Genomic DNA, 24,972 nt, shown 5'->3' with positions numbered 1-24,972 from the left:
CCTTTTTGGAGATAATAACAATGGTAATAATAATAATTGTAGCATTTGTTAAGCACTTACTGTGTGCCAGACACCGTACTAAGCACTGGGGTGGATTTAAGCAAATAGGTTTGGACACAGTCCCTGTCCCATGTGGGGCTCCCAGTCTCAATCCCTATTTTACAGATGAGGTAACTGAGGCACAGAGAAGTCAAGTGACTTGCTCAAGGTCACACAGAAGATACGTGGCAAAGCCTGGATTAGAACCCATGACCTTATGATTCCCAGGCCCGTGCTCTATCCACTACGCCGTGAGTCTACCCTTCCAGATCATCAGGAGACCACTCAGTCTGGGACCTCTCTCTGACCTGAATCATCCTCAGAGCACCTGAAAGAGTGAGATTACCTTCTGAAAGATGGGCACTTGGGGTGACCCCTCTCCTCTCCCTGAGGAACTCGGTCTCATAAAGGTTGGAGAAGCAGCGTGGCTTAGTGGATAGAGCACAGGCCTGGGAGTCTGAAGGACCTGGGTGCTAATCCCGGCCTTGCCGCATATCTGCTCTGTGTCCTTGGCAAAATCCCTTAACTTCTCTGTGCCTCAGTTACCTCATCTGTAAAACGGGGATTAAGAGTGTGAGCCCCATGTGGGACAGGGACTGTGTCCAACCTGATTAACTTGCATCTACCCTAGCGCTTAGAACAGTGCATGGCACATGGTAAGCCCTCATTACCAAGTGTCATCATTATTATTAAGTGCCAAACCCAGGGTAGCTCCAATTCTGATTTCAATTGGTCTCAAAACAGACAACTCACCCTTTGACCTTTTGCATAAACCCCATAGCCAGAGACGTTTGCTCCATTGGACATTCCCATAGGTGTAAGAGTTGGTGGTTTCCAGGAGACCTGTATGGTTGCTGGGGTGGCCCCAGCTTGAATGGTGACATCTTGCGGTGGAGCTGGAGGTCCTAAGAAGATAAAAGCCTTTCATTGAACGACCAATTAAATGACTAATACAATAGCATTGTTTCCCTCACAGCTGGAGAATTATGATTTCTCCACGAGGCTCGGGAACCGTACTCCGGAACTCCGAAACCGGGATAGTCAAATGATAAAATCAGGGATATAGGAGAGGAAAAAGAAAACATAAAAGGGAAAGGTAAGATCAAAGCAGTGTCGGGGAGAAGACAGTGGCTCAGTGGAAAGAGCCCGGGCTTGGGAGTCAGAGGTCATGGGTTCGACTCCCGGCCCTGCCACTTGTCAGCTGTGTGACTGTGGGCGAGTCACTTCACTTCTCTGTGCCTCAGTTACCTCATCTGCAAAATGGGGATTAACTGTGAGCCTCACGTGGGGCAACCTGATGACGTTTAGAACAGTGCTCTGCACATAGTAAGCGCTTAACAAATACCAACATTATTATCATTATTATTCAGAGAGTAGTTCGGCAACATTCCCCTAGATGTTTTGCCAGCAAGTCTTCTATGTATGTCCAGGTGCTAACCAGAAGGTCTCTCGAATTTCCTCTCCTGGGGTGAATCCATTTTGTGTCCAAATTCTGGATTGAAGGGAATCTTACTTTGGGGATAGAACACCTCATCACACTTTTCAATCAATCAGTGGCATTTACTGATCATTTACTGTGGGTGGACCATGAAGCTAAGTGCTTAGGAAAGTACAGTTCGGTAGGTAGACACGGCCTCTGCCCTCTCAAGGATCTTACCAGGGAAGTAGATCGTATGAAAATCAAAAAGGAACTACTGTTTTCTCTCCCCTCCTGACCCTCTTGACTCTGGAGGTCATCAGCGTGACAGCAGCTGCCTCACGAGATCAACTGGGAAAGAAGAGGGAGTCGTGGCTCAGTGGAAAGAGCACGGGCTTTGGAGTCAGGGATCAGGAGTTCGGATCCCAGCTCTGCCACTTGACAGCTGTGTGACTGTGGGCAAGTCACTTAACTTCTCTGGGCCTCGGTTACCTTATCTGTAAAATGGGGATTAAGACTGTGAGCCCCACGTGGGACGACCTGACTCCCCTGTGTCTACCCCAGCGCTTAGAACAGTGCTCTGCACATAGTAAGCGCTTAACAAATGCCAACATTATTATTATTATTATCTATTCCATTGCTCTGCCTCTAAGCTGAATTTCCTTAAACCAACCACAGAGAGAACTGCCAATCCTTTCTTTTAAAATCTCCAGGGGAAATGACCCCAACTTGTAGAAACAGCCAGCAGAGGTGATTTTAATAGTTAACAGCTTTAGCATTGGCTTCATATTGAAGCCTCCAAGAGGCCTTCATCATCAATGGCGTTTATTGACTGCTTACTATCAATGGCGTTTATTGAGAGCTTACTGTGTGCGCAGCACTGTACTAAGCGATTGGGAGAGTACAATACGACAGTGTTCCCTCCCCTCTCAGGGTCACACCTGGAGAGTTTCCAGTACTCTACCGGTCTCGACTCCGGGAGGGAGAGTCAAGCAGAGGCATATCCATTCCATTCTTAGCTTGGGCAGTGGCTAGTGAGTGGTAGGCAATCTGCTACAAGTCCAAACTCACCTGTGCTGGGCAGCAGGAGCATGGGAGAGAGTTGAGGGTGGAGACTCAAGTTTACTGGGTGGAAGGAGGCAATTTTATTTTTACCAAAAAAACACGAAGGATATACTACCAGAACAATTCCGTCCCCCGGTCTCGCCCATCCCGCCGTCGACCCCCGGGCCACGTCCTCCCGCGGTCCCGGAACGCCCTCCCTCCTCACCTCCGCCAAACTAATTCTCTTCCCCTCTTCAAAACCCTACTTAAAGCTCACCTCCTCCGAGAGGCCTTCCCAGACTGAGCTCCCCTTTTCCCTCTGCTCCCTCTACCCCCCCTTGACCTCTCCGCAGCTAAACCCTCTTCTCCCCCCTTTCCTTCTGTTCCTCCCCCTCTCCCGTCCCATCCCCTCGGCACCGGACTCGTCCGCTCAACTGTATATATCTTCACTACCCTATTTATTTTGTTAATGAGATGTACATCACCCTGATTCTATGTATTTGCTATTATTTTAATGAGATGTTCTTCCCCTCGATTCTATTTATCGCCATTGCTCTTGTCTGTCCGTCTCCCCCGATTAGACTGTAAGCCCGTCAAAGGGCAGGGACTGTATCTGTTACCGATTTGTCCATTCCAAGCGCTTAGTACAGTGCTCTGCACATAGTAAGCGCTCAATAAATACTATTGAATGGAGGTGGGGGATTCTGGGAGAGATGTGTCCACGGCGTCACGGTGGGTCGGAAATGACTCGACAGCATTAGACAAAAAGGCACTTTCCCTGCCCACGACTGGGTTACTATGCGCAGAGGAATGTACTAAGCGCTTGGGAGAGGACAATATATAGAGTTGGTAGACACATTCCCTCCCCACAACTAGCTTAGAGTCAAAAGGGAGACTGACATTAATGTAAATAACTTATAAAATATAATTCTAAGATATGTACATAATACATAAGGCCCTCGTTGACTAAACCCTTATTTCCCCTATTCCCTTTCCCTTCTACATCACCCGTCCACTTTAATTTGCACCCTTTAAGTATTTGATATGCACTCCATCCTCAGCTCCACAGAACTTGCCTACGCAGCCGTAATCTATTTTAATGTCTGTTTCACCCTCCGGATTGTAAACTCATTGTAGGCAGGGGACGTGTCAACCCAATCTGTTCTACTCTCCCAAGTGCTTAGTACAGTGCTTTGCGCACAGTAAGCATCAATAAGACCACTGATTTATTGATAGCTGGAAAAAAACAGAAACTCCACACTGTCCGGAAAGAGGACTGCTGTTTCCTTTACGGAAACATTTCTATCTCGCTAAAATGGTGAGTTAGATTATTTCAGGGAGCAAGCCACCCTTGGAATGAATAAATGAATCATTCAGTGGTATTTACTGACACTTGGAAAAGAACAAAACAACCGAGTTCGGAGATGCGAACCAAGCTCTGTTAACTCTTTCGGCTCACTAGGGTATTGCCGAAAAATAAGACTTCAAGGCGTCAAGGGTATGGTATTTCTTAACTGAGAATTTTTTTTTTTAATTAAAACATTTAAAACCCAAAACATATTTTAACCAAATTATTTTAACTCATTATTTAGCACTTCTCAAGAATTATTAGACAGAAAAAGGAAGATAAGCTCAGTGAATCAATTAAAAAATTCATCCCTTGAAATTCAGTCTTATTGGACTCTGGAGAAAATGATTTCTTTCCCACCTCTTTGAATTATCTCTGCTCTAGAAATAGTCCTATTCTTTATTGACCAAGGACTGCCTCATTTGAGACTTAGGGCAATATATTTCATTCAGTTGACCAAAAATCAAAGGAAGGAAGCAGCTAAGATTGGCTTGGAGATTGAATGAAGGTTCGGGCCATCTTCACTGGAAGGAAAAATAAAACCTAAACACATTCACCCACCTCCATCCTGCTCTCCCCAACCTTTTAAAACATTTACACTGCATTAAAATAATAGCACATTCAGACCATCTTTAATTCAAACATACAAAAACACGGTAGAAATAGCAACTCCTTAGAGGCTAAGGTTCCGTTTATAAAATTCCTTCAAAGAGTCTAGACCTGTGAAGGAGTGAAATTCTTTGGGAACAGCCAATGCAGAAGCAGCATTTCGTTATCTGAAGAGGGAATGCCTGGGGCCTAATCCATATGCCAAATGGAATGTCCATTGAGAGACCAGAGGATCCCATCTGAGGTCACACACAGGGAACACTGGACCCTGAGCTAAAACAGTCATCAGTGCAAGGGGATGAAGGAGTGGATCGATTCATTAATCACATTGATTGAGCTCTTATTGTGTGCAGAACACTGCACTAAGCACTTGGGAGAGTACAATATGGCGTATATCCCCTACCCACAAGAAGCTCCTGGCAGTGACCTTCCTCAGTGGGGATGCTCGATTGGCAGCAGGTTTCTGAGAGTGCTGGTGGGTCTAATATTTCCTTGGTATCCCCACCACCGGCCTGCTTGGATTCTGCTGCTTCCCTGAGACTACGTAGGCTGCAGATTTAAAACACCTGAAATCCTCCCTGCCAATCAGGACCCTGTGGTAACAAGCCAGAGGAAGGACTAGGAGGTGAGGACCACCTGACCGGAGACCACACTGGCTAGGTCGTGATTCGGATGGCCCAGGGTGGAAAGAGCATGGGCTTGGGAGTCAGAGGACGTGGGTTCTAATTCATTCATTCATTCATTCATTCATTCAATAGTATTTATTGAGCGCTTACTATGTGCAGAGCACTGTACTAAGCGCTTGGAATGGACAAATCGGTAACAGCTAGAGACAGTCCCTGCCCTCTGACGGGCTTACGGTCTAATCGGGGGAGACGGACAGACGAGGACAATAGCAATAGATAGAATCGAGGGGATGAACATCTCATTAAAACAATAGCAAATAAATAGAATCAAGGCGATGTACATTTCATTAAAAAACAAATAGGGTAATGAAATCCCGGCCCTGTCACTCGTCTGCTGTGCGCCCTTGGGCAAGCCACTCAATTTCTCTGTGCCTCAGTCACCTCATCTGTAAAATGGGGATTAAAGCTGTGAGCCCCACGTGGGACAACCTGATTACCCCGTAGCTACCCCGGTGCTTAGAACAGCAGTTGGCACAGAATAAGCGCTTAACAAATGTCGTTATTAACAGTGACTAGAACCAAAAATTTCCTGGAAAGATTAAGTTGAAGAATTTGATTACAAATTTGGGTGAATTATTTGTCAAATAGCCCTTTTCTCTGTGGCTGTGTTTTCACATGCAAACAATCTGGCTATTCTAGGCCTCAAAATACATTTTGGCCTGAGAAACAGCATAACTTACCAGAAAGAGCCTGGGCTCAGAGTCAAAGGACATGGGCTCTAATCCCAGCTCAGCCACTTCATTCATTCAATAGTATTTATTGAGCGCTTACTATGTGCAGAGCACTGTACTAAGCGCTTGGATTGTACAATTCGGCAACAGATAGAGACAATCGCTGCCCAATGACGGGCTTACAGGCCTGCTGTGTAACTTTGGGTAAGTCACTTAACTTCTCTATGCCTCAGTCTCCTCATCTGTGAAATGGGAACCAATAATGTTGGTATTTGTTAAGCGCTTACTATGTGCAGAGCACTGTTCTAAGCGCTGGGGGAGATACAGGGGAATCAGGTTGTCCCGCGTGAGGCTCACAGTCTTCATCCCCATTTTACAGATGAGGTAACTGAAGTGAAGTGACTTGCCCACAGTCACCCAGCTGACAAGTGGCAGAGCAGGGAATCGAACCCACGTCCTCTGACTCCCAAGCCCGGGCTCTTTCCACTGAGCCACGCTGCTCTCTCTCCTACTTAGACTGTGACAGAGTTGGAGTCTGTCAGTCTGACTGCACATAGTAAGGCACTTAACAAATTGTTTTAATGAGACGTTCATCCGCTTGATTCTATTTATTGCTATTGTTCTCGTCTGTCCGTCTCCCCCGATTAGACTGTGAGCCCGTCAAAGGGGCAGGGACCGTCTCTATCTGTTACCGATTTGTACATTCCCAGCGCTTAGTACAGTGCTCTGCACATGGTAAGCGCTCAATAAATACTACTGAATGAATGAATGAATTGAATGAACAAATACTTCTATTATTATCAGTAATAACTACTGAGATTCTTCAGAAGAATAGCGTATTTTGGATTGAAATATCTGGGCAATTCAGACATGCATGTTTGTAGATCCATGTTCTCTGTATTATCGGTGCAGTCTCATTTTAGACTGTGAGCTCCCTAAGGGCAGAGCACGCGCTAGGCGATAAGTTCTAAACAGAATATAAACCATTGGTGGCCTAACGAACAGAAAATGAGGTTGCCGACGTTAAAAGATGTTAGAGAAGCAACATGGCGTAGTGGATGGAGCACAGGCTTGGGAGTCGGAAGGTCACGGGTTCCAATCCCTGGTGTGCCACTTATCTGCTTTGTGACCTTGGGCAAGACACTTCCCTTCTCTGCGCCTCAGTTACCTCATCTGTAAAAAAGGGGATTGAGACTGTGAGCCCCACGTGGGACAGGGACTGTGCCCAACTCGGTTTGCCTGTATCCACTCCAGCGCTTAGTACAATGCCTGGCACTGAATAAGCACTTAACACATACCATTGTTATTCACTGCTATGGCAGAATAATAATGATATAATTTGTTAATTCCACAATTAATAATTTATGGCATTTTGGCAAATGACAGGGAGAGCTATTCTTAGATGAATAGCTGCTCCTTTTGCTTTGGGGCTGAGAGCTTACTTTTCAGGGCTTTAATAATAATAATTGTGGTATTTGTTAAGTGCTTACTATGTGCCAGGCACCGTACTAAGCGCTGGGTTGGATACAAGCAAATCGGGTTGGACACAGTCCCTGTCCCACAGGGGGCTCACAGTCTCAATCCCCATTTTACAGACGAGGCAACTGAGGCCCAGAGAAATAAAGTGACTTGCCCAAGGACACAGAGCAGGCAAGCGGCAGAGCCGGGATTAGAACCCATGACCTTCTGACTCCCAGGCCCAGGCTCTATCCACTACGCCACGCTGCTTCTCCACGGCTTTCTGACCTAGCACCGGGGTGGTCTATATTGTGGTCCGTAAGCCACTAGTCGGAGTTCAGGGTAACATGCTCTGAGTCCGGCAGAGCGACTTTCCCCTTCTCCATTGGAGAGAATTCATCCACAGCCTTTGCTTTAAATAACAATTTTGGGCAGCACGTTTCCTAACTCAGTGCAAGGCGTATGGAAATTGGACGTATAATAATTGCACACTGTTGGCCAAAGCCTGAGAAACAAATGGTTATTGTCTGTCACCAAGTGTTGCCTGAGATAATCATTTTTTGCATCGTCCCCGGCCACAACGTAAACGAGCCGCCAATGAAACAGCTGTTTAATACGGGGGAAGGCACTTTATGCATTCAAAGTTATAATATGGAGGATGATTCAACCAAAACAAGCACATCTGACAGACCACAAACCAAGGCTTATGGCAGCTGAGTTACTTAATGGAATGAATGAGAGAAGACGCGGAGAAAGGACGTGTGGTGAGACAGCGAGCGAGCGAGAGTGCACTGTGATCCAGATGAGTGTGTCCAGAACTGTCAGAGAAGCGCTGTCGTCCAATGGATAAAGCAAAGGCCCGGGAGTCAGAGGATCTGGGCTCTAATCCCAGCTCCGCCACTCTCTACTGTGTGACCTGGAGCAAACCACTTAACTTCTCTGTTCCTCATTTACCTCCCCCATAAGATGGGGATCAAGACTGTGAGCCTCACATGGGACAGGGACTGTGTCCAGCCTCATTAGCATGTAACTACTCCAGTGCTTACTACAGTGCCTAGACACAGTAAGTGCTTAATAAATACCATTTAAAAAATCAATAATAGTCATTCATTCATTCAATAGTATTTATTGAGCGCTTACTATGTGCAGAGCACTGTACTAAGCTCTTGGAATGTACAAATCGGTAACAGATAGAGACAGTCCCTGCCAACTGTGTCTAATGCACTGTACTAAATACGTGGGAGAGTACAATACACTGGAGTTGGCAGACGTGATTTCTGCCCACAAGGAGCTTAGTTAAAGGTTCTGGCATTCTGGGAGCAGAAGCTGCAGCATTTGAGTCGCTGCCCTTCAAGCCCCAGAACCCAGGTCCCCTCTTCCTCTCTAGACAATTAGGTTGTGGCTATGTTTAGCAAATTATCAAAACAATTCATCCCCAAATTAGACTGACCTTAATCATCTGGATATTTTGGGTGAAAGGTTTTGACCCAATAATCGAGGCCAAAGTGATCTGGATCATTTGCAAAAATAGACTCCGTCCGAACAGGATGTTACGTTTCCCCTGAAGTTTCAGCCCTGCTTGAAATTCAAGATTTCCCCGCGTAAGCCACCATGGTTTGGATGTTACAAATGGCCCGCCTATACAGTGGGCATGCTATGCCTGATGCTGTGAATGAGGGATCCCTCCTGCTGTATCATTATTATTAATAATAATAATAATAATTCTGGTATTTAAGGGCTTGGGATATGCCAGGCACTGTACTAAGCCCTGAGATGGATACCAATTGGGTTGGACATAGTCCTGGTCCCATGAGGGGCCAATTTACAGATGAGGTTGTTGAGCCACAGAGAAGATAAGTGATTTGCGCAAGGTCACAGAGCAGACAAGTGGCAGAGCCGGAATTAGAACCCAAGACCTTCTGACTCCCAGGCCCGTGCTCTGTCTCCACTACGCCATGATTTGTTAAGCTCTTACCATGTGCCAAGCACTGTAATAAGTGCTGGGGTAGATACAAGATAATCAGGTCAAACAAAGTCCCTGTCCATCATCGGGCTCACAGTCTAAACAGGAGGGAGAATAGGTAGTGCATTCCCAATTTTACAGATGAGGAAACTGACGTTCAGAGAAATGAAGTGACTTGTCCAAGGTCACAAAGCAGGCACGTGGTGGAGCTGGCCCTCTGATTCAAAGGTCTGTTTTCTTTCCAGTAGGACATACTGCTTCTGACCAGTTTACAGCTTTGTTTGCAACCTAATGAGAACAGGCTTGGGACTAGAAGTTTCCTCTTCGTTTACCTGGCAAAAGCTAAATTGAGCATGTAGAGGCAGAGCTGGAGGCTGGAGAGATCAGGTCTACTTGGGAAACTCCTGATTGGTCCGGGACTTTGCAAAATTGATTGTGGTTGATTAGGGGAAGCAGCATGGTCTAGTGGATAGAACATGGGCCTGGGCGTCAGAAGGACCTGGATTCTAATCCCAGCTCCACCACTTCTCTGCTGTGTGACCTTGGGCAAGTTACTTCACTTCTCCGGGGTTAGTTATCTCATCTGTAAAATGGGGATTGAGACTGTGAGCCCCCATGGGACAGGAACTAGATCTGATCTGATTTGCTTGTAACTACCCCAGGGCTTAGAAAAGTTCTTGAAACATAGTAAGTACCTAACAAATACCATCATCATTATTATTACGGGGGTCCCTAGTAGCGTTCATATCACTCTGTACCTCATTGCCTGATTGCCTGGACTCTGTTATCTGATACCTATCTACCTCCCCTCTCAGCATCACACCTGGAGAGTTTCCAGTACTCTAAAAGTTTCAACTATGGGAGGGAGAGTCAAGCAGAGGCATATCCATTTTATTCCTAGCTTGGCCAGTGGCTAGCAGGCGGAAGGCCATCTGCCACGAGTCAAAATTCACCTGTGCTGGGCGGCAGCGGCATGGGAGAGAGTCAAGGGAGGAGACTCCAGTTTACTGTGCGGACGAAGGCCTTGGTAAACCACTTCCATAATTTTACCAAGAAAACTCTATGGCTACACTACCAGAGCGACTGCAGATGGAGGTGGGGGGTTCCGGGAGAGACGTGTCCTTGGCATCGCCGTGGGTCGGAGACGACTCGACAGCATAAGACGAGCAAGACAGATCTATCTACGTGTGGTTGTCACCCTTCATAGTGGGAGAAGTGATTGCTGACCACGAAATTCAACTGTGGGTTTGTGTGTGGGACTGAGAAGGTCAATGAAGGGCCCACAGCCCAGGCCACAGGGGCACACAAAAAAGCAATTCTTTATTGTGTGGTTACGTTTATTAGCATAAACATATTGGGCTCTGATAGTTCAGTCCCCTTCTGCTGAATTCAGCCACAGAAGCTGCCCACGAGTGCAACACAGCCCAATTTCCACTTCCTCTTTACTGATAGATAAGAATAGGTTAGGGGATGTGTAAGTCATTATTTGAGCCGCTCGTCTTTGGAAAAAAAGGCTTGGGTCTGGTTTGCATTGGTGGCACAACCTCTGACTAGTGCTTTGCACACCGTAAGCGCTCAATTAATACAATTGAATGACTTCTGTCCCTCCCCCCGCTCCACCCAACCCTCCGCCTCCCCCACCCCGGCCTTCCAGAACACAACCCTGAAAGTTTGGGATGGAATGGAGTCAGCTGTGAAGTTTGGAATGATCTTCGCTAAATCTTCCCAAATCCTTTTTCTCTCCAACAGCCCTTCATTCTGCTTTCAGTGGAGGGCTGGCAGAATGATCATTCAGATGCAGCAGTAAAGCCAGAGGCATTTAGAAAAGAGCATATTAAGGAAGCACTAGAATCCTTTCCTGATGCAATCAGCCCCCTGCCAGGATAAGTTGCCGGAACCCTCCAGCTCTATCCAGCCGATTTGGAATCTTTGAGTAAAAATAAAACTAAGTCACCCCACCCAGAGTCCTGGATTTTGCAAAGCAAAGAAAAACAACAACAACAAAACACACACAAAGCAATAAAGACAAGTGAGAGAAGCTAAATTCACTCTCCCTCTGAGAGCAGGAAAGACAGGCCTGGAAATGCATGAACAGGTTTTATGATGAAAAGATACTCTGGGCTGCTGCTCCGAAGAGAAAGTGAGTACATATAACCAAATCAAACTCGGTTAAGCGAATTGGAGAGCAGTCTACGGCGTGGGGACTCCTCTTCCACCACCTGCCCAAACCCATCCCCTGCAGCCTGGCCTAGTGGGAAGAGCATGGCCTGGGAGCCAGAGGATCTGGTTTCTAATCCTAGCTCTGCCACTCGCCTAAAGTGTGACCTTGGGCAAGTCACTTAACTTCTCTGTGCTTCGGTTACCTCATCTGTAAAATGGGCATTAAATACCTGATCTCCCTCCTACTTAGAGTACGAGCCCCATGTGGGACAGACTCTGTCTCCGACTGGATTATCTCATATTTACCCCAGCTCTTAGTAACAAGCTTGGCACAGAGTAAATGTTTAACAAATATCATCACCATTATTATTAGCAGAAGATGGAGGGAAACCCAGGAGCATTGAGGCTACAGCAGAGAAAGTAGGGATTATAGACTGAGACTCGATCAGATATTTTAGTGTAAAACCCTGCTCCCCTGCAAGAGTGGAGCAAAGGATACTTTGTCCGTAACACAAAATATCACTGTCGATCAAGCATTCAGTGAATCACCGTACCAGAGATCCAGAAGGGGCCTCAAAGGAGCAGGTGAGGAATATCAGGAACTATTTTGAAATTCTGGGGACCCCATAAAGTAAGAGTGGGATTTTATCATGGAATTCTTTGAACTCTTTCAAATGTACTTGGTGACTTGCAAACTTTAACATAACTGAAAAGGTAAAGTGTCTTCTGTAGGAAGATGATAAAATCCTCAAAGGCAAGGTCAGTTTCCCTTTTTTATAGATTTTTCTCAGTACCCAGAATAATACTACACTCATTTTATACAAGATGATAATGCGGATGAAGCTAGAAAGGAAGATCAGGACCAGCCTAGATGGATAATCAACACTGGGAAATCCACGCTCCAAGGCATAATAGACTGGGAAGGTGGGATGGGGAAGGGTAGGTGGGAGGGGAAGGTTTTAGGAATAAAAGCTCCTATACTTCCATCCTCTGTCTTTCCCATCTTATTGCTTACTTCAAGAATGGAGCAAGTTGCAATTAGGATTTTCCCAGAGACCTAAAAGGCCATTTTGCCTCCTGTGGATGGGATAAAGAACAGCTACCCATTCGACTCCTTCCAGGCATTTGATAACTGACCCAGGATGGGGAAACTTTAACTTGGAATCTGAGTCTGTGAGAAGTAGTTCCAGGATCAAGAGAAACCATAGAGAAGGCACTAGTTGGACAGAGAATAGCACTGGGGGTCAGGAGACATATTACAATTTCAGTTCGGTCAATTGCCTTCTGGTTGACCTTAGGTAAAGTCAAAACCCTCTCAGTGCCTCAGTTCCCACATCTCAAAATGTGGAAAAGATTCCTACTTTCCTTACCTCTCAGAATAAATCCCATGTGGGACAGGGACTATGTTTAATCTGAATTCTTTATACCTAACCTATCATTTAGCGTGATGCCTGACACACAGTAAGCACCTAATACATTCCAACTATTCCTGGGAGGAAGAGCACATCAGTATTTTTCGCAATACTTTGGCTGAGAACCATATTGCCTGATAATAAAAATGGTGGTGATGATAATAATGATAATAATAATCAATTGTATTGAGTGCTTACTGTGTGCACAGCACTGTAGTAAGCGGTTGGGAGAGTAATAATAATAACAATGTTGGTATTTGTTAAGCACTCACTATGTGCAGAGCAATGTTCTAAGCGCCAGGGTAGATACAGAGTAATGAGGTTGTCCCATGTGAGGTTCACAGTTAATCTCCATTTTACCGATGAGGTAACTGAGGCACAGAGAAGTGAAGTGACTTGCCCACAGCCACACAGCTGACAAGTGGCAGAGCCGGGATTCGAACCCATGACCTCTGACTCCCAAGCCCGGGTTCTTTCCACTGAGCCCCGCTGCTTACAATATAACAGAGTTGGTAGAAACATTTCCCGCCCACAATGAACTTACAGTCCAGCGGGGGAGATAGACATTATTATAAATGTTAAAAATACAGATATGAACGTAAGTGCTGAAGGGCTGAGGGAGGGGTGAATAAAGGGAGTAAATCCACGTGCTAGGGCGATGTAGAAGGGAGTGGGAGAAAAGGCAATTAGGACTAAGTTGAAGAAGGTTTCTTGGAGGAGATGTGTCTTCAATAAAGCTTTGAAGGTGGGGAGAGTAATCATCTGTTGGATCTTCTCTATCTGTTGCCCAATTGTACATTCCAAGCACTTAGTACAGCGCTCTGCACTCAGTAACCGCTCAATAAATACTATTGAATCTGTTGGATAGGAAGAAAGAAGGCATTCCAAGCCAGAAGCAGGACGAGGGTGAAGAGTCGGCAGTGAGATAGACAAGACCAAGGTACAGTGTGTAGACCGGTATTAGAGGAGTGAAATGTGTGGGCTAAATTGTAATTGGAGAACTCGCCTAAGCGGTTAGTACATTGCTCTGCACACAGTAAGTGCTCAATAATCAACCAGTGATCTTTATTGAGTGCTTATTTTCCGGGTCTCAGTTACCTAGGCTGTGAACTAATAATAATGTTGGAAATTGTTAAGCGCTTACTATGTGCAGAGCACTGTTCTAAGCGGTGGGGTAGATACAGGGGAATCAGATTGTCCCTCGTGAGGCTCACAGTGTTCATCCCCATTTTACAGATGAGGGAACTGAGGCACAGAGAAGTGAAGTGACTTGCCCACAGTCACACAGCTGACAAGTGGCAGGGCGGAATTCGAACCCATGACCTCTGACTCCCGAGCCCGTGCTCTTTCCACTGAGCCACGTTGCTTTTCTAATGTTGGTATTTGTTAAGCGCTTACTATGTGCAGAGCACTGTTCTAAGCGCTGGGAGAGATACAGGGTAATCGGGTTGTCCCACGTGAGGCTCACAGTCTTAATCCCCATTTTAAAGATGAGGTAACTGAGACCCAGAGAACTGAAGTGACTTGTCCGCAGTCACACAGCTGACAAGTGGCAGAGCCGGAATTCGAACCCATGACCTCTGACTCCCAAGCCCGGCCTCTTTCCACTGAGCCACGCTGCTTCTCGAGGCTGTGAACCCAATGTGGGACAGGGACTGTGTCGAACCTGATTAGCTTGTATTTACCCCTGTGCTTATCTCAGTGTCTGGCACATAGTAAGCGCTTAACAAATACCATAAATACAACCCACCTAAAAAACAAGGAAAGCTGATCTTCTGGGATAGGGCACTACTTCACTCCTGAGGAGTTGGCATGTAGTAGTAATATTATTTATTATTTCAAGTGTGAAGATCTGCACAATACTGTAAACTCCTTGTGGGCAGGGATTTTACCTACAAACTCTGTTTATTGTTCTTTAGACTGTAAACTCCTTGTGGACAGGAAAACGGTGTCTACCAACTAAGTCTGTTGTACCGTACTATCCCAAGCACTTAGCACAGTGCTTAGCACACAATAAGCACTCAATAAAGATCACTGGTCGATTGACTGGGAATTAGACAGGTCCCTGGCCCTCAAGGGGCTTAGCAAACATGGGTGGAAGGTGACTTTTCTCATGGAGGAACAGAAGATGGGTAATAATAATAATGTTGGTATTCCTTAAGCGTTTATTATGTGCAGAGCACTGTTCTAAGCGCTGGGGTGGATACAGGGTGAGCGGGTTGTCCCACGTGAGGCTCCCAGTCTTAGTCCCCATTTTGCAGATGAGGTAACTGAGGCACAGAGAAGTGAAGTGACTCGCCCACAGTCACACAGCTGACAAGGGGCAGAGCCGGGATTCGAACCCATGAACTCTGGCTCCCCAGCCCGGGCTCTTTCTGAGCCAGTTTGGGTAGGGGGCAGGTTTTACTTTCCCTCTCATCTGATCTAGTAAATCACCCATGGCACGGGTTCTCAGGGTCCCTTCATCTCTGTGGCTGGATTGAGGCTCATCCTCCATTTTTGACAGGAGAGTGTGTCACATATTTGGAAATGTGGAATTAATCTAGTCTTTTCAGCCACCACCACCCTGACATTACCAGAAATAACTCAGGCCAGTTATGTTCAGCTGCATCGATGGCAAAGATCCAGCGAAAACCTGGCTGGTGGAGCCAAACTCTTGTGTCTTGCCTGGCTATTTCCATCGCGGTGCTGAGGCTGTTCAGTTATTTCTGAAGAGGAGCTATGCCTCACACTTGTCAGTGAGAAGCGGATCTTTAAAGTTTTGGAACCGAGTTCCATTTCTGAATGGCAGGTTGAACTCACAGTCGCTCCGTGAATGCTTATTTAGATAGCTTTCTTAGTAGTAACTATTTAGGGGAAGCAGCGTGGCTCCGTGGAAAGAGCCCGGGCTTGGGAGTCAGAGGTCATGGGTTCGACTCCCGGCTCTGCCACTTGTCGGCTGTGTGACTGTGGGCAAGTCACTTCGCTTCTCTGTGCCTCAGTTACCTCATCTGGAAAATGGGGATTAACTGTGAGCCTCACGTGGGACAACCTGATGACCCTGTATCTACCCCAGCGCTTAGAACAGTGCTCTGCACATAGTAAGCGCTTAACAAATACCAACGTTATTATTTAGAGCTCAATTAAACCATCACTGGCATTTACTGAGTGAGTCCTTACTGTGCGGACAGTACCGGAGAGTTAGTAGAAGCAATCCTTGCCTTCAAGGAGTTTGCAGTTTAGCGTTTCCAGAATGTGAATTAATTAATGCATTCATGCATTCAATTGCATTTATTAAGCACTTACTGTGCGCAGAGCACCATACCAGTGGCTTGGGAAAGTTCAATAGAGCAATAAAGAGTCACAATCCCTGCCCACAACGAGTTCACAGTCTAGAGAGGGGGGAGATAGACATCAATATAAATACATAAAATTACAGATATATACGTAAGTGCAGGAGAGAGGGGAGAGGTCCCAGCTTCACACAATTTTACAGATCGGGAATGTGAAGTGACAGCTTCCCTTCCGGCTTTCACGCTTCTGCCCTTCCTCAACTCATCTGCTCCCAGCTCTCGAAAGGTCCACACCCAACTTCTCTCGTTGCCCGGATAACTGGGTCCTCCCCAGGGCCAATTTGTCACAGAACCTTTTCTGGCCAATGCAAACCCTGACTGACTAGCAGGGCACCGTTTCCCTCATGACCCCCAGTCACAGCTAGGAAGGTGGTGATTCTCCGATCGCGTCATTAGTTGCATGACAAGAGCGGCCTGAACCCTGAACACCTTCGACATCCACCCACCAAATTAAATCATAAAAGGAAGCATGTCTCAGGGATAGACTTACTCACGGTGAGCTTATTTGCTCTCTGCTCTTTGGTGACTCAAAATCCACCAGGACCTTCTCCAGACAGAAGGTCCTAAACTAAAGCTGCTCTGTTGATTCTCTTTCCCGTGGCCATTTTCTTCCAGGATTCTTCAGAATCACGTCCTGGAGTTCAGAGCTCTACCTTCAGCCAGGCCCCAAATTCTGCACTGTCCATAAGCCCTTTGCTTATGAGCATGGCCCAGTGGATAGAGCATCGGCCTGGTAGTCAGAAGGACCTGGGTTCTAATCCCGGCTCCACCACTTGTCTGCTATGTGACCTTGGGCAAGTCGCTTCACTTCTCTGTGCCTCAGTTACCTCATCTGTAAAACGGGGATTAAGATTATGAGCCCCATGCGGGACAGGGACTGTGTCCAACCCAATTAGCTTGTCTCTACCCCAGTGCTTAGTAGTGACTGGCACATAGTAAGTGCTTTACAAATACTGCAATTATGAACCCCACAACTGGAGGCGACCATCAATGGTCATCTGGTCCAAGCCTCTGTCCTCCAGGCAGGTGAAAGGCAGAACCATCCAGGACACATAATAATAATGTTGGTATTTGTTAAGTGCTTACTATGTGCCAAACACTGTTCTAAGCGCTGGGGTAGATACGGGGTCATCAGGTTGTCCCACATGGGGCTTGTAGTCTTAATCCCCATTTTACAGATGAGGTAACTGAGGCACCGAGAGTTAACTGACTTGCCCAAAATCACGCAGCTGGCAGGTGGTGGAGCCGGGATTAGAACCAATGAGCCCTGACTCCTAAACCCGGGCTCTTTCCACTGAGCCACGCTGCTTCTCTTATGTGCTTCTGCTCACATCTCCTGAAATTGCAATTAAACAGACTCCTTTGAGTAATCTCTTGAGAGTTTAATCACCCTTGGAGTCAAGGTTTCTTCCTTATGTCCAAGGGTTGCTCCCTTCATTTAATCAATCAATCAATCCATCGTATTTATTGAGCTCTTACTTTGTACAGAGCGCTGGACTAAGGGTTTGGGAAAGCACAATGCAACATAATTAAAGGACATGTTCCCTGCCCACAGTGAAACTTACAAGTCTAGACGGGGAGAAATTCATTAATATGATAAGTGTAATTGGCTTAATGGCTTAGGAAATCCCCAAGTCACGAACCCAAGGAAAAATTTCTACGCAGGGCAAATCGCTGAAATGCTCTTAGGGAGATAAAAGGACAAACCTGCAGGTAAGGTAGCAAACTCCACAAAGGCTTCTTTCTTCTCCCGTTGCTCCAGCGGAAGCTGCCAGGGCATCTGATGGGGTTTGGCCAAAACTTTCACCTTGTAGACCAAGTTTGGTTTCAGGTTAAAGAACTGATATTTATACCTCGCAGCCTTGACGATATCAAACTCCTCTTCATTGAGGAAGATCACGTGGCTGTAATTGCTATTGGTGGGAAGCCAAGACAACTCGGCGGAAATCTGGGTGATGTTGTCTACCCTCAAGTGAGACGGTGCCACGGTGACATCCTTCCCCACCAGCAAGGTGCACAGGAGTTCGTCTGAGTTGCCTCTGCTCGTGACGCTCTGTACTGAGATTCGGTAGGTACAGGTAGCGATGTTAAGTTTTTCTATCAGTGCTTTAGTTCTGCTTCCTACCGTGAGGTTCATCCGTGCTTCTTTGTCAACAAGTACGTTATAGCTGTGAATTGTTCCCCATCCCGGTGGCACTACAGGGGGCTCCCAGCCCACAATGACACTTTTGGCTAGTTGTTTGATTAGGGTGATTCTTCTAGGGTAAGGCACGATGTCTTCTCCGATCTCGTCGATGTTCACGTCCAACGTCCCAGCGCCATTGTTGATTACGCCGGAGTCTAGACCCGGGGGATTAATCTCCAGGAAACTCTCACCTTCCAAACCGAGACCAGAATGGTTGATGAAGTTCTGATCCTGTTCATTTCCCAGCGCGCTTGAGAAGCGGGATTCGTTATCTTGGATAAAATCCACAAAGTTGGAAGGGACCAGTCCTCTCTGTCCATCTAGAAGTTCACCTGTCGACAGAAAAGCAGTCATGTGTGTGCTATCAGAGTGACACACCTGGGGCTTTTAATCACTTTCTGCCATCGTTTTACTCTAAGCTGTTGGCTGAAAGCCAGCCATCCGAGGAGCGGATTAAAGTAACATTAATATTGTAATGATTATTTTGGTTATATTCAGGGCTTACCCTGTGCCCGGCTTGGTTTCTGGGGCTGGGTCATGGTACGTTATGAGCCCCGTCCACTCCAAGAGCCACCCTGGCAAGTGCGAGTGAATAATTATCACGGCATTGTTAAGCGCTTACTCTTTGCCAGGCACTGTCCTAAACGCTGGGGTAGGTAAGAGATAACCGGGCTGGCCACAAGCGTCTCACAGTCTTCATCCCCATTTTACAGATGAGGAAACTGAGGCCCAGAGAAGAGTAGTGACTTGCCCAAGGACACACAGCAGACGAGTGGAGGAGCCGGGATTGGAACAGCGGTCTCTGACTCCCAGGCCAGTGCTCTCTCCTCTACGCCATGCTGCTTCTCCCAGAGACACAGGGCACAGAGACAAACGATTAGGGACAGACTTGCCAGGATGGGCTTGGGGATCTCTCTTTTCAAGCTGCCCAAGATGATCTTTTTCCAGAACTGAGAGGGCTACACTTTGGGAGACTGACAATGAATCCCAGTCCCTAATTCATTTAGCCTGCCAAATTGACATAACTTGACTCTCCGGGGTTTCCAGTGTGTTTTAAATTGGGCCCCTTGAATGCTTATGTGGGCATCATTTCCCTGAGTTGAAATTTCATATGCAAGACAAATGTTGCTCCAACTCCTTTGGGTGTGCACATTCCTGATTTAAATCAATATCCTAACGCTAATTTTGCCCCAAGTTAAAGCTCATTTTGCCACTATCTGATTTGAAATTATTTAGGAGCATAACAGAAATGATATTGTGACAAATGAACCTATTTATCAACCAGTGAATCAACATTCTCTCATCACTGTCACCAATAAATGTCAAGATTTACACTTGGGTAACTTAAGAACTCATACTCACCAAATTGAAAAATGTGAACAAAGATTATTTTGTTCCCCCTTGCCTCTATTGTTCAATGAAAATTGAAGGAAATTGAAGGCAGGGGATTTGCAAGCCCAAGATGTTATGGTAACACATATGATGTTTTCATAATTGAGCTACTTAGGTATTAATTTTCCAGTGTCTGAATGAGGAAGGCATATTTGGAAGTGGATGATTTTGGCCAGAAATATCCATTTTTGATAACCCTCCAAAAAACAAAACACTGGCCTGAAGCAAACACTAAATAGATAGGATGCAACTAAACAGAGAAGCAGAGTGGTCTAGTGGATAAGAGCACGGGTCTGGGAATCAGAAGGATCTGGGTTCTAATCTCAGCTCCACCACTTGTCTGCTGAAAGACCTTGGGCAAATCACTTAACTTCTCTGTGCCTCAGTTACCTCATCTGTAAAATGGGGATTAAGACTGTGAGCCCCATGTGGCACATGGACCGCGTCCAACCTGATTAACTTGTATTCTTTCAATCGTATTTACTGAGCGCTTACTGTGTGCAGAGCACTGTACTAATTGCTTGGGAGAGTAGGCTAAGGGGGTCAGTGGTGAGATAGGCGAGATCGAGGCACAGTGAGAAGGTTAGCACCAGAAGAGTGAAGTGTGCAGGCTGGGTTGTAGGAGAGTAGTGAGGTGAGGAAGGAGGGGGAAAACTGGTGGAATGCTTAAAAGCCAGTAGTGAGTTTTTGTTTGATGAAGAGGTGGAGGGGTAACCACTGGAGGTTTTTTTGAGGGGGGTGACATATTCTGAACGTTTTTGTAGAAAAACCATTCAGGCAGCAGAGTGAAGTATGGACTAGAGTGGGGAGAGTCATCCCCTTGATTCTATATCCCCTTGATTCTGTTTATCCCCTTGATTCTATTTATTGCTATTGTTCTTGTCTGTCCGTCTCCCCCGATCAGACCGTGAGCCCGTCAAAGAGCAGGGACTGTCTCTAGCTGTTACCGATTTGTCCATTCCAAGCGCTCAGTCCAGTGTTCTGCACACAGTAAGCACTCAATAAATACTACTGAATGAATGAATGATTGAATGAGAGCCAGGAGGCTGGAAGGTCAGCGAGGAGGCTGATTCAGTAATTCAGGCGGAATAGGCTGAGTGATTGTATTAACGTGTCAGCAGTTTGGATGAAGAGGAAAGGGTGCATTTTAGAGATGTTGTGAGGGTGGAACTGACAGGAAATAATGATGGAGTGAATATGAGGGTTGAATGAGAGAGAGGAGTCTAGGATAAGGTTATGGGCTTGTGAGACGGGAAGGATGGTGGTGCCGTCTACGGTAATGGGGAAGTCAGGGGAGGACAGGACTTGGGTGGGAAGACAAGGAATTCTGTTCTGGACGTGTTAGGCTTGAGGTGACAGGAGGACATCCACGTAGAGATGTCCTGAAGGCAAGAGGAATTGCGAGACTGCAGAGAGGGATAGAGTTCAGGACTGGGGATGTGGATTAGGGAATCATCTGTATAGAGGTGGTAGTTCAAGCCATGGGAGTGAATGAGTTCTCCATGGGAGTGGGTGTAGATGGAGAATAGAAGGGGACCCAGAACTGAACCCCCGCAATTAGGGGGTGCGAGGCAGTGCCTGGCACATATTAAATGCTTAACAGATGCCATAAAAAATGCTACACAGGTTCTGAGCATCTAACATCTCCTTCCAGTCCACCCAGAGAACACTGGCTTCAGCATGCCCATCTAATAATAATGGTGTTAAGCGCTTACTATGTGCAGAGCACCGTTCTAAGTGCCGGGGGGATACAGGGTGATCAGATTGTCCCACGTGGGGCTCACAGTTTTAATCCCCATTTTACAGATGAGAACTGAGGCCCAGAGAAGTGAAGTGACTTGCCCACAGTCACACAGCTGACAAGTGGCAGAGCCGGGAGTCGAACCCATGACCTCTGATTCCGAAGCCCAGGCTCTTTTCACTGAGCCACGCTGCTTCCCCATCTGACTGACAACTTGAATCTCCTGTTTTTTCCTTCTGAGTCCTTTAACTTTGGTACAGTCCTTAATAAGTATTCTTCCCACCAGACAACCCCCTTTAAAGTCTTGGTTATTTCAAAATTGTAGATTGTTACAATTTCTTAGCCGATTAATAATAATAATGATGTTGGTATTTGTTAAGCGCTTACTATGTGCAGAGCACTGTTCTAAGCGCTGGGGGAGACACAGGGGAATCAGGTTGTCCCACATGGGGCTCACAGTCTTAATCCCCATTTTACAGATGCGGTAACTGAGGCCCAGAGAAGTTAAGTGACTTGCCCACAGTCACAGAGCTGACAAGTGGCAGAGCTGGGATTTGAACTCATGACCTCTGACTCCAAAGCCCATGCTCTTTCCACTGAGCCACGCTGCTTCTCTGATTAGAGGAACCTTTTAGAAATCCTACAACCTAGTTCTAGGTGATCCTTAGAGAGTGTCAGAACACTGAGGCAGCTGCCAATCTGGAAGACTCCCAGACCAATCAGAAGTCACAGTGGATCGTGGGATCTTGTAGGTTCAAAAGATACTGATATCAATTTAAGGAGAGCTCATCTGAACTGCAAAGAAAATCACCCTACCAAGCCCACCGTTTGGGGATTCGAGAAACGAAGCTAAAATTTTGAATCCTGAACTAGAGGTTGGTTTTGGATCCTTTTCTGCTCTAAGGGTATTTATTTTGTGCAGATAACCATATCCTTTTGAATGATAATCTGGCATGCATCCTCCTACCATTTGCATTTTCTATTGCACTCTCTAGCTGGCCTCTGATTCTTCTTCAGTTTCAAGAATTTGAATTTTCCAGTTTTCCAATTCAAAACTTTAGGTGCAGCTAGGGTGGGGTGGTGTTATGAACAACTATGAAAAATCAAAGCAGTTGCTAGGGAGTTAGAGTCCTTTGATTTTGACATAACAGAAAATCATTTTATTGGATTTGATGTATTGCACTCCACTAAATAAACTTGTCTGAACTTTGAGGGTAAGCTCTGATTTAAAGGTGCAGAGGATTTTAGGGTAGAATAATCAGGGAATTGCCAGGAAAATATAACCACTCCATTCCTTTAGGAATGTTTCCTCCACTAGATTATTACAAAATTGTTTCCTCCACTAGATTATACACTCCTCGAGGGAAGGGATGACGTCTATGAACATTATAGTATTTTACTCTCCCAAGGGCTTAGTACAGTGCTCTGCACACAGTAAACACTCAATAAACACTATCGATTGATTGACTCCAGAGTGCCTATTTTGCTTTGTAACTAATCCCAGTTCAGCTAAACCTTATATCAAATCCCATCTCCACTGCTTCCCTGCTGTGTGACCTTGGGTAAGTCACTTCACTTCTCTGGGCCTCAGGTACCTCATCTGTAAAATGAGACTTGAGATTGTGAGCCCCACATGGAACATGGATTGTGTCCAATTTGATTTGCTTGTATCCAGCCCAGCTATTAGTACAGTGCCTGGCACTGTATAACAAATATCATTATTATTATTATCATTAAATCCACGACTAGAAAGAATATTGGTGCATGACCACTCCTGAACCCTGTATAGATTAGAAAAATATTCAGTTTAATGAGGGCCAAAAGTATTTTTTAATGAGATCTGTTAAGCGCTTACTATGTCCCACGTCACCGTACTAAGTGATGATGATGATGGTATTTGTTAAGCGCTTACTATGTGCCAAGCACTGTTCTAAGCACTGGAGTGCTAGGTTAGATTCAAGATACACGGTTGGCCACAGTCCCTTTCCCACACAGGGCTCCCAATCATAATCCCCATTTTACAGATGAGGTAACCGAGGCCCAGAGAAGTTAACTGATTTGCTCAAGGTCACAGAGCACGCAAATAGGAGAACCAGGATGAGGACCCAGGTCCTCTGACTCCCAGCCCGTGCTGTTTCCATTAGGCCACAGAATTTCTTCTGGGAGGTAAAACTCTGAAACTCCCCAGGATTTCTTGTTCGGGTATGATGTGCTCAAGAATTAACGCTGCTGAGTCAAGAGCCCTGAGATGAGCTATTTATGGATAGGACTGCTGTGCGAGTGCAGCGGGTGACTGGATGAATTAGGAGTCAGATAAGAAGCTTCTAGCAAAAGGCTTTTAGCAAAAAGCTGCCAGTTGACCGGTCCAAGCCTCTAATACAGCGCTTTGCACATGCAGTCGGCACTTAATAAAACCTTCCACTGATTGACGACCTGTTCCAGTCTACATCCGCGATCAATAAAATATTAACAAAGACCTTCATAGAAACCATCCTCATCCATGTCTCCGTACACATAGAGATATTTTCCCGCCACGAGAGGGAGTTCCGCTTCGGGATTTTCATTTGGTCCATCAAAAGGGTTGTAACTAAAAGGAAGGAAAACCAAGTCAAGTGAATGCAAATTTCATTTAGGAGGTTTCCTGCCCCAGATGCCTACATTTGGTTACTAAGTCCCCCACATGAATCATCATCATCATCATTATCACCTCCCCTCAGCTAAGCCCCCTTTCCCTCTGCTCCTCCCCCTCTCCTCAGCACTGTGCTCATTTGTCTATATTTTTATTACCTTATTTATTTTGTTAATGAGGTGTCCATCCCCTTGATTCTTTTCATCGTGATTATGTTGCCTTGTTTTGTCCGTCTGTCTCCCCCGATTAGACTGTGAGCCCATCATTGGGCAGGGATTGTCTCTCTCTGTTGCCGAATTGTACATTCCAAGCACTTAGTACAGTGCTCTGCACATAGTAAGCGCTCAATAAATACTGTTGAATGACTGAATCATAATCCTGGTACATAATGAGTGCTTATGATGTGCCCAGCGTTTGGGTCTTACGCTGTCCAGTCATTTCCCACCCAGAGCGACATCAAGAACACATCTCTCCCAGAACTCCGGTAATTGCAACATAATCAGAGCAGACCCGGTTCCTGCTCACAAGGGGCTCCAAGTCTAAGAAGAAGGGAGACCAGATATTTGATCCCCATTTGTGGCTCAGTGGAAAGAGCCCAGGCTTGGGAGTCAGAGGTCATGGGTTCGATTCCTGGCTCTGCCACTTGTCAGCTGTGTGACTGTGGGCAAGTCACTTCACTTCTCTGGGCCTCAGTGACCTCATCTGTAAAATGGGGATGAAGACTGTGAGCCTCACGTGGGACAGCCCGATCACCCTGTATCTTCCCCAGCGCTTAGAACAGTGCTCTGCACATAGTAAGCGCTTAACAAATACCAACATTATTATTATTATAACTACATAAGCTGAGGCACGGAGAAAGTAAGTGACTTTCCCGTCAAGTGGCAGA

General features: G+C 46.0%; 1 protein-coding gene and 1 non-coding gene across 14 annotated transcripts in view; one reads left to right on the top strand and one right to left on the bottom strand.

Annotated features, from left to right (window-relative positions):
* Positions 1-24,972, bottom strand: part of RIMBP2 (RIMS binding protein 2) — a 358,745-nt gene that overhangs the window by 32,048 nt on the left and 301,725 nt on the right. For all 13 annotated transcript variants that reach the window (XM_039910269.1, XM_029057608.2, XM_039910266.1 and 10 more), the window contains 3 exons: positions 23,935-24,044; positions 17,847-18,656; positions 793-944 (listed from right to left, as the gene is read on the bottom strand). In XM_039910269.1, the coding sequence (XP_039766203.1) occupies positions 793-944; positions 17,847-18,656; positions 23,935-24,044 (1,072 nt within the window). The remainder of the gene's footprint in view (positions 1-792; positions 945-17,846; positions 18,657-23,934; positions 24,045-24,972) is intronic.
* Positions 2,380-2,517, top strand: LOC114809726. Its single transcript, XR_003757503.1, has one exon. It is a non-coding gene; the product is annotated as a small nucleolar RNA SNORA7 (small nucleolar RNA).

The sequence above is a fragment of the Ornithorhynchus anatinus genome, chromosome 2, assembly GCF_004115215.2.
Source record: "Ornithorhynchus anatinus isolate Pmale09 chromosome 2, mOrnAna1.pri.v4, whole genome shotgun sequence".
Classification (NCBI taxonomy): domain Eukaryota; kingdom Metazoa; phylum Chordata; class Mammalia; order Monotremata; family Ornithorhynchidae; genus Ornithorhynchus; species Ornithorhynchus anatinus.
This window is presented reverse-complemented; position numbering and strand designations above follow the sequence as displayed.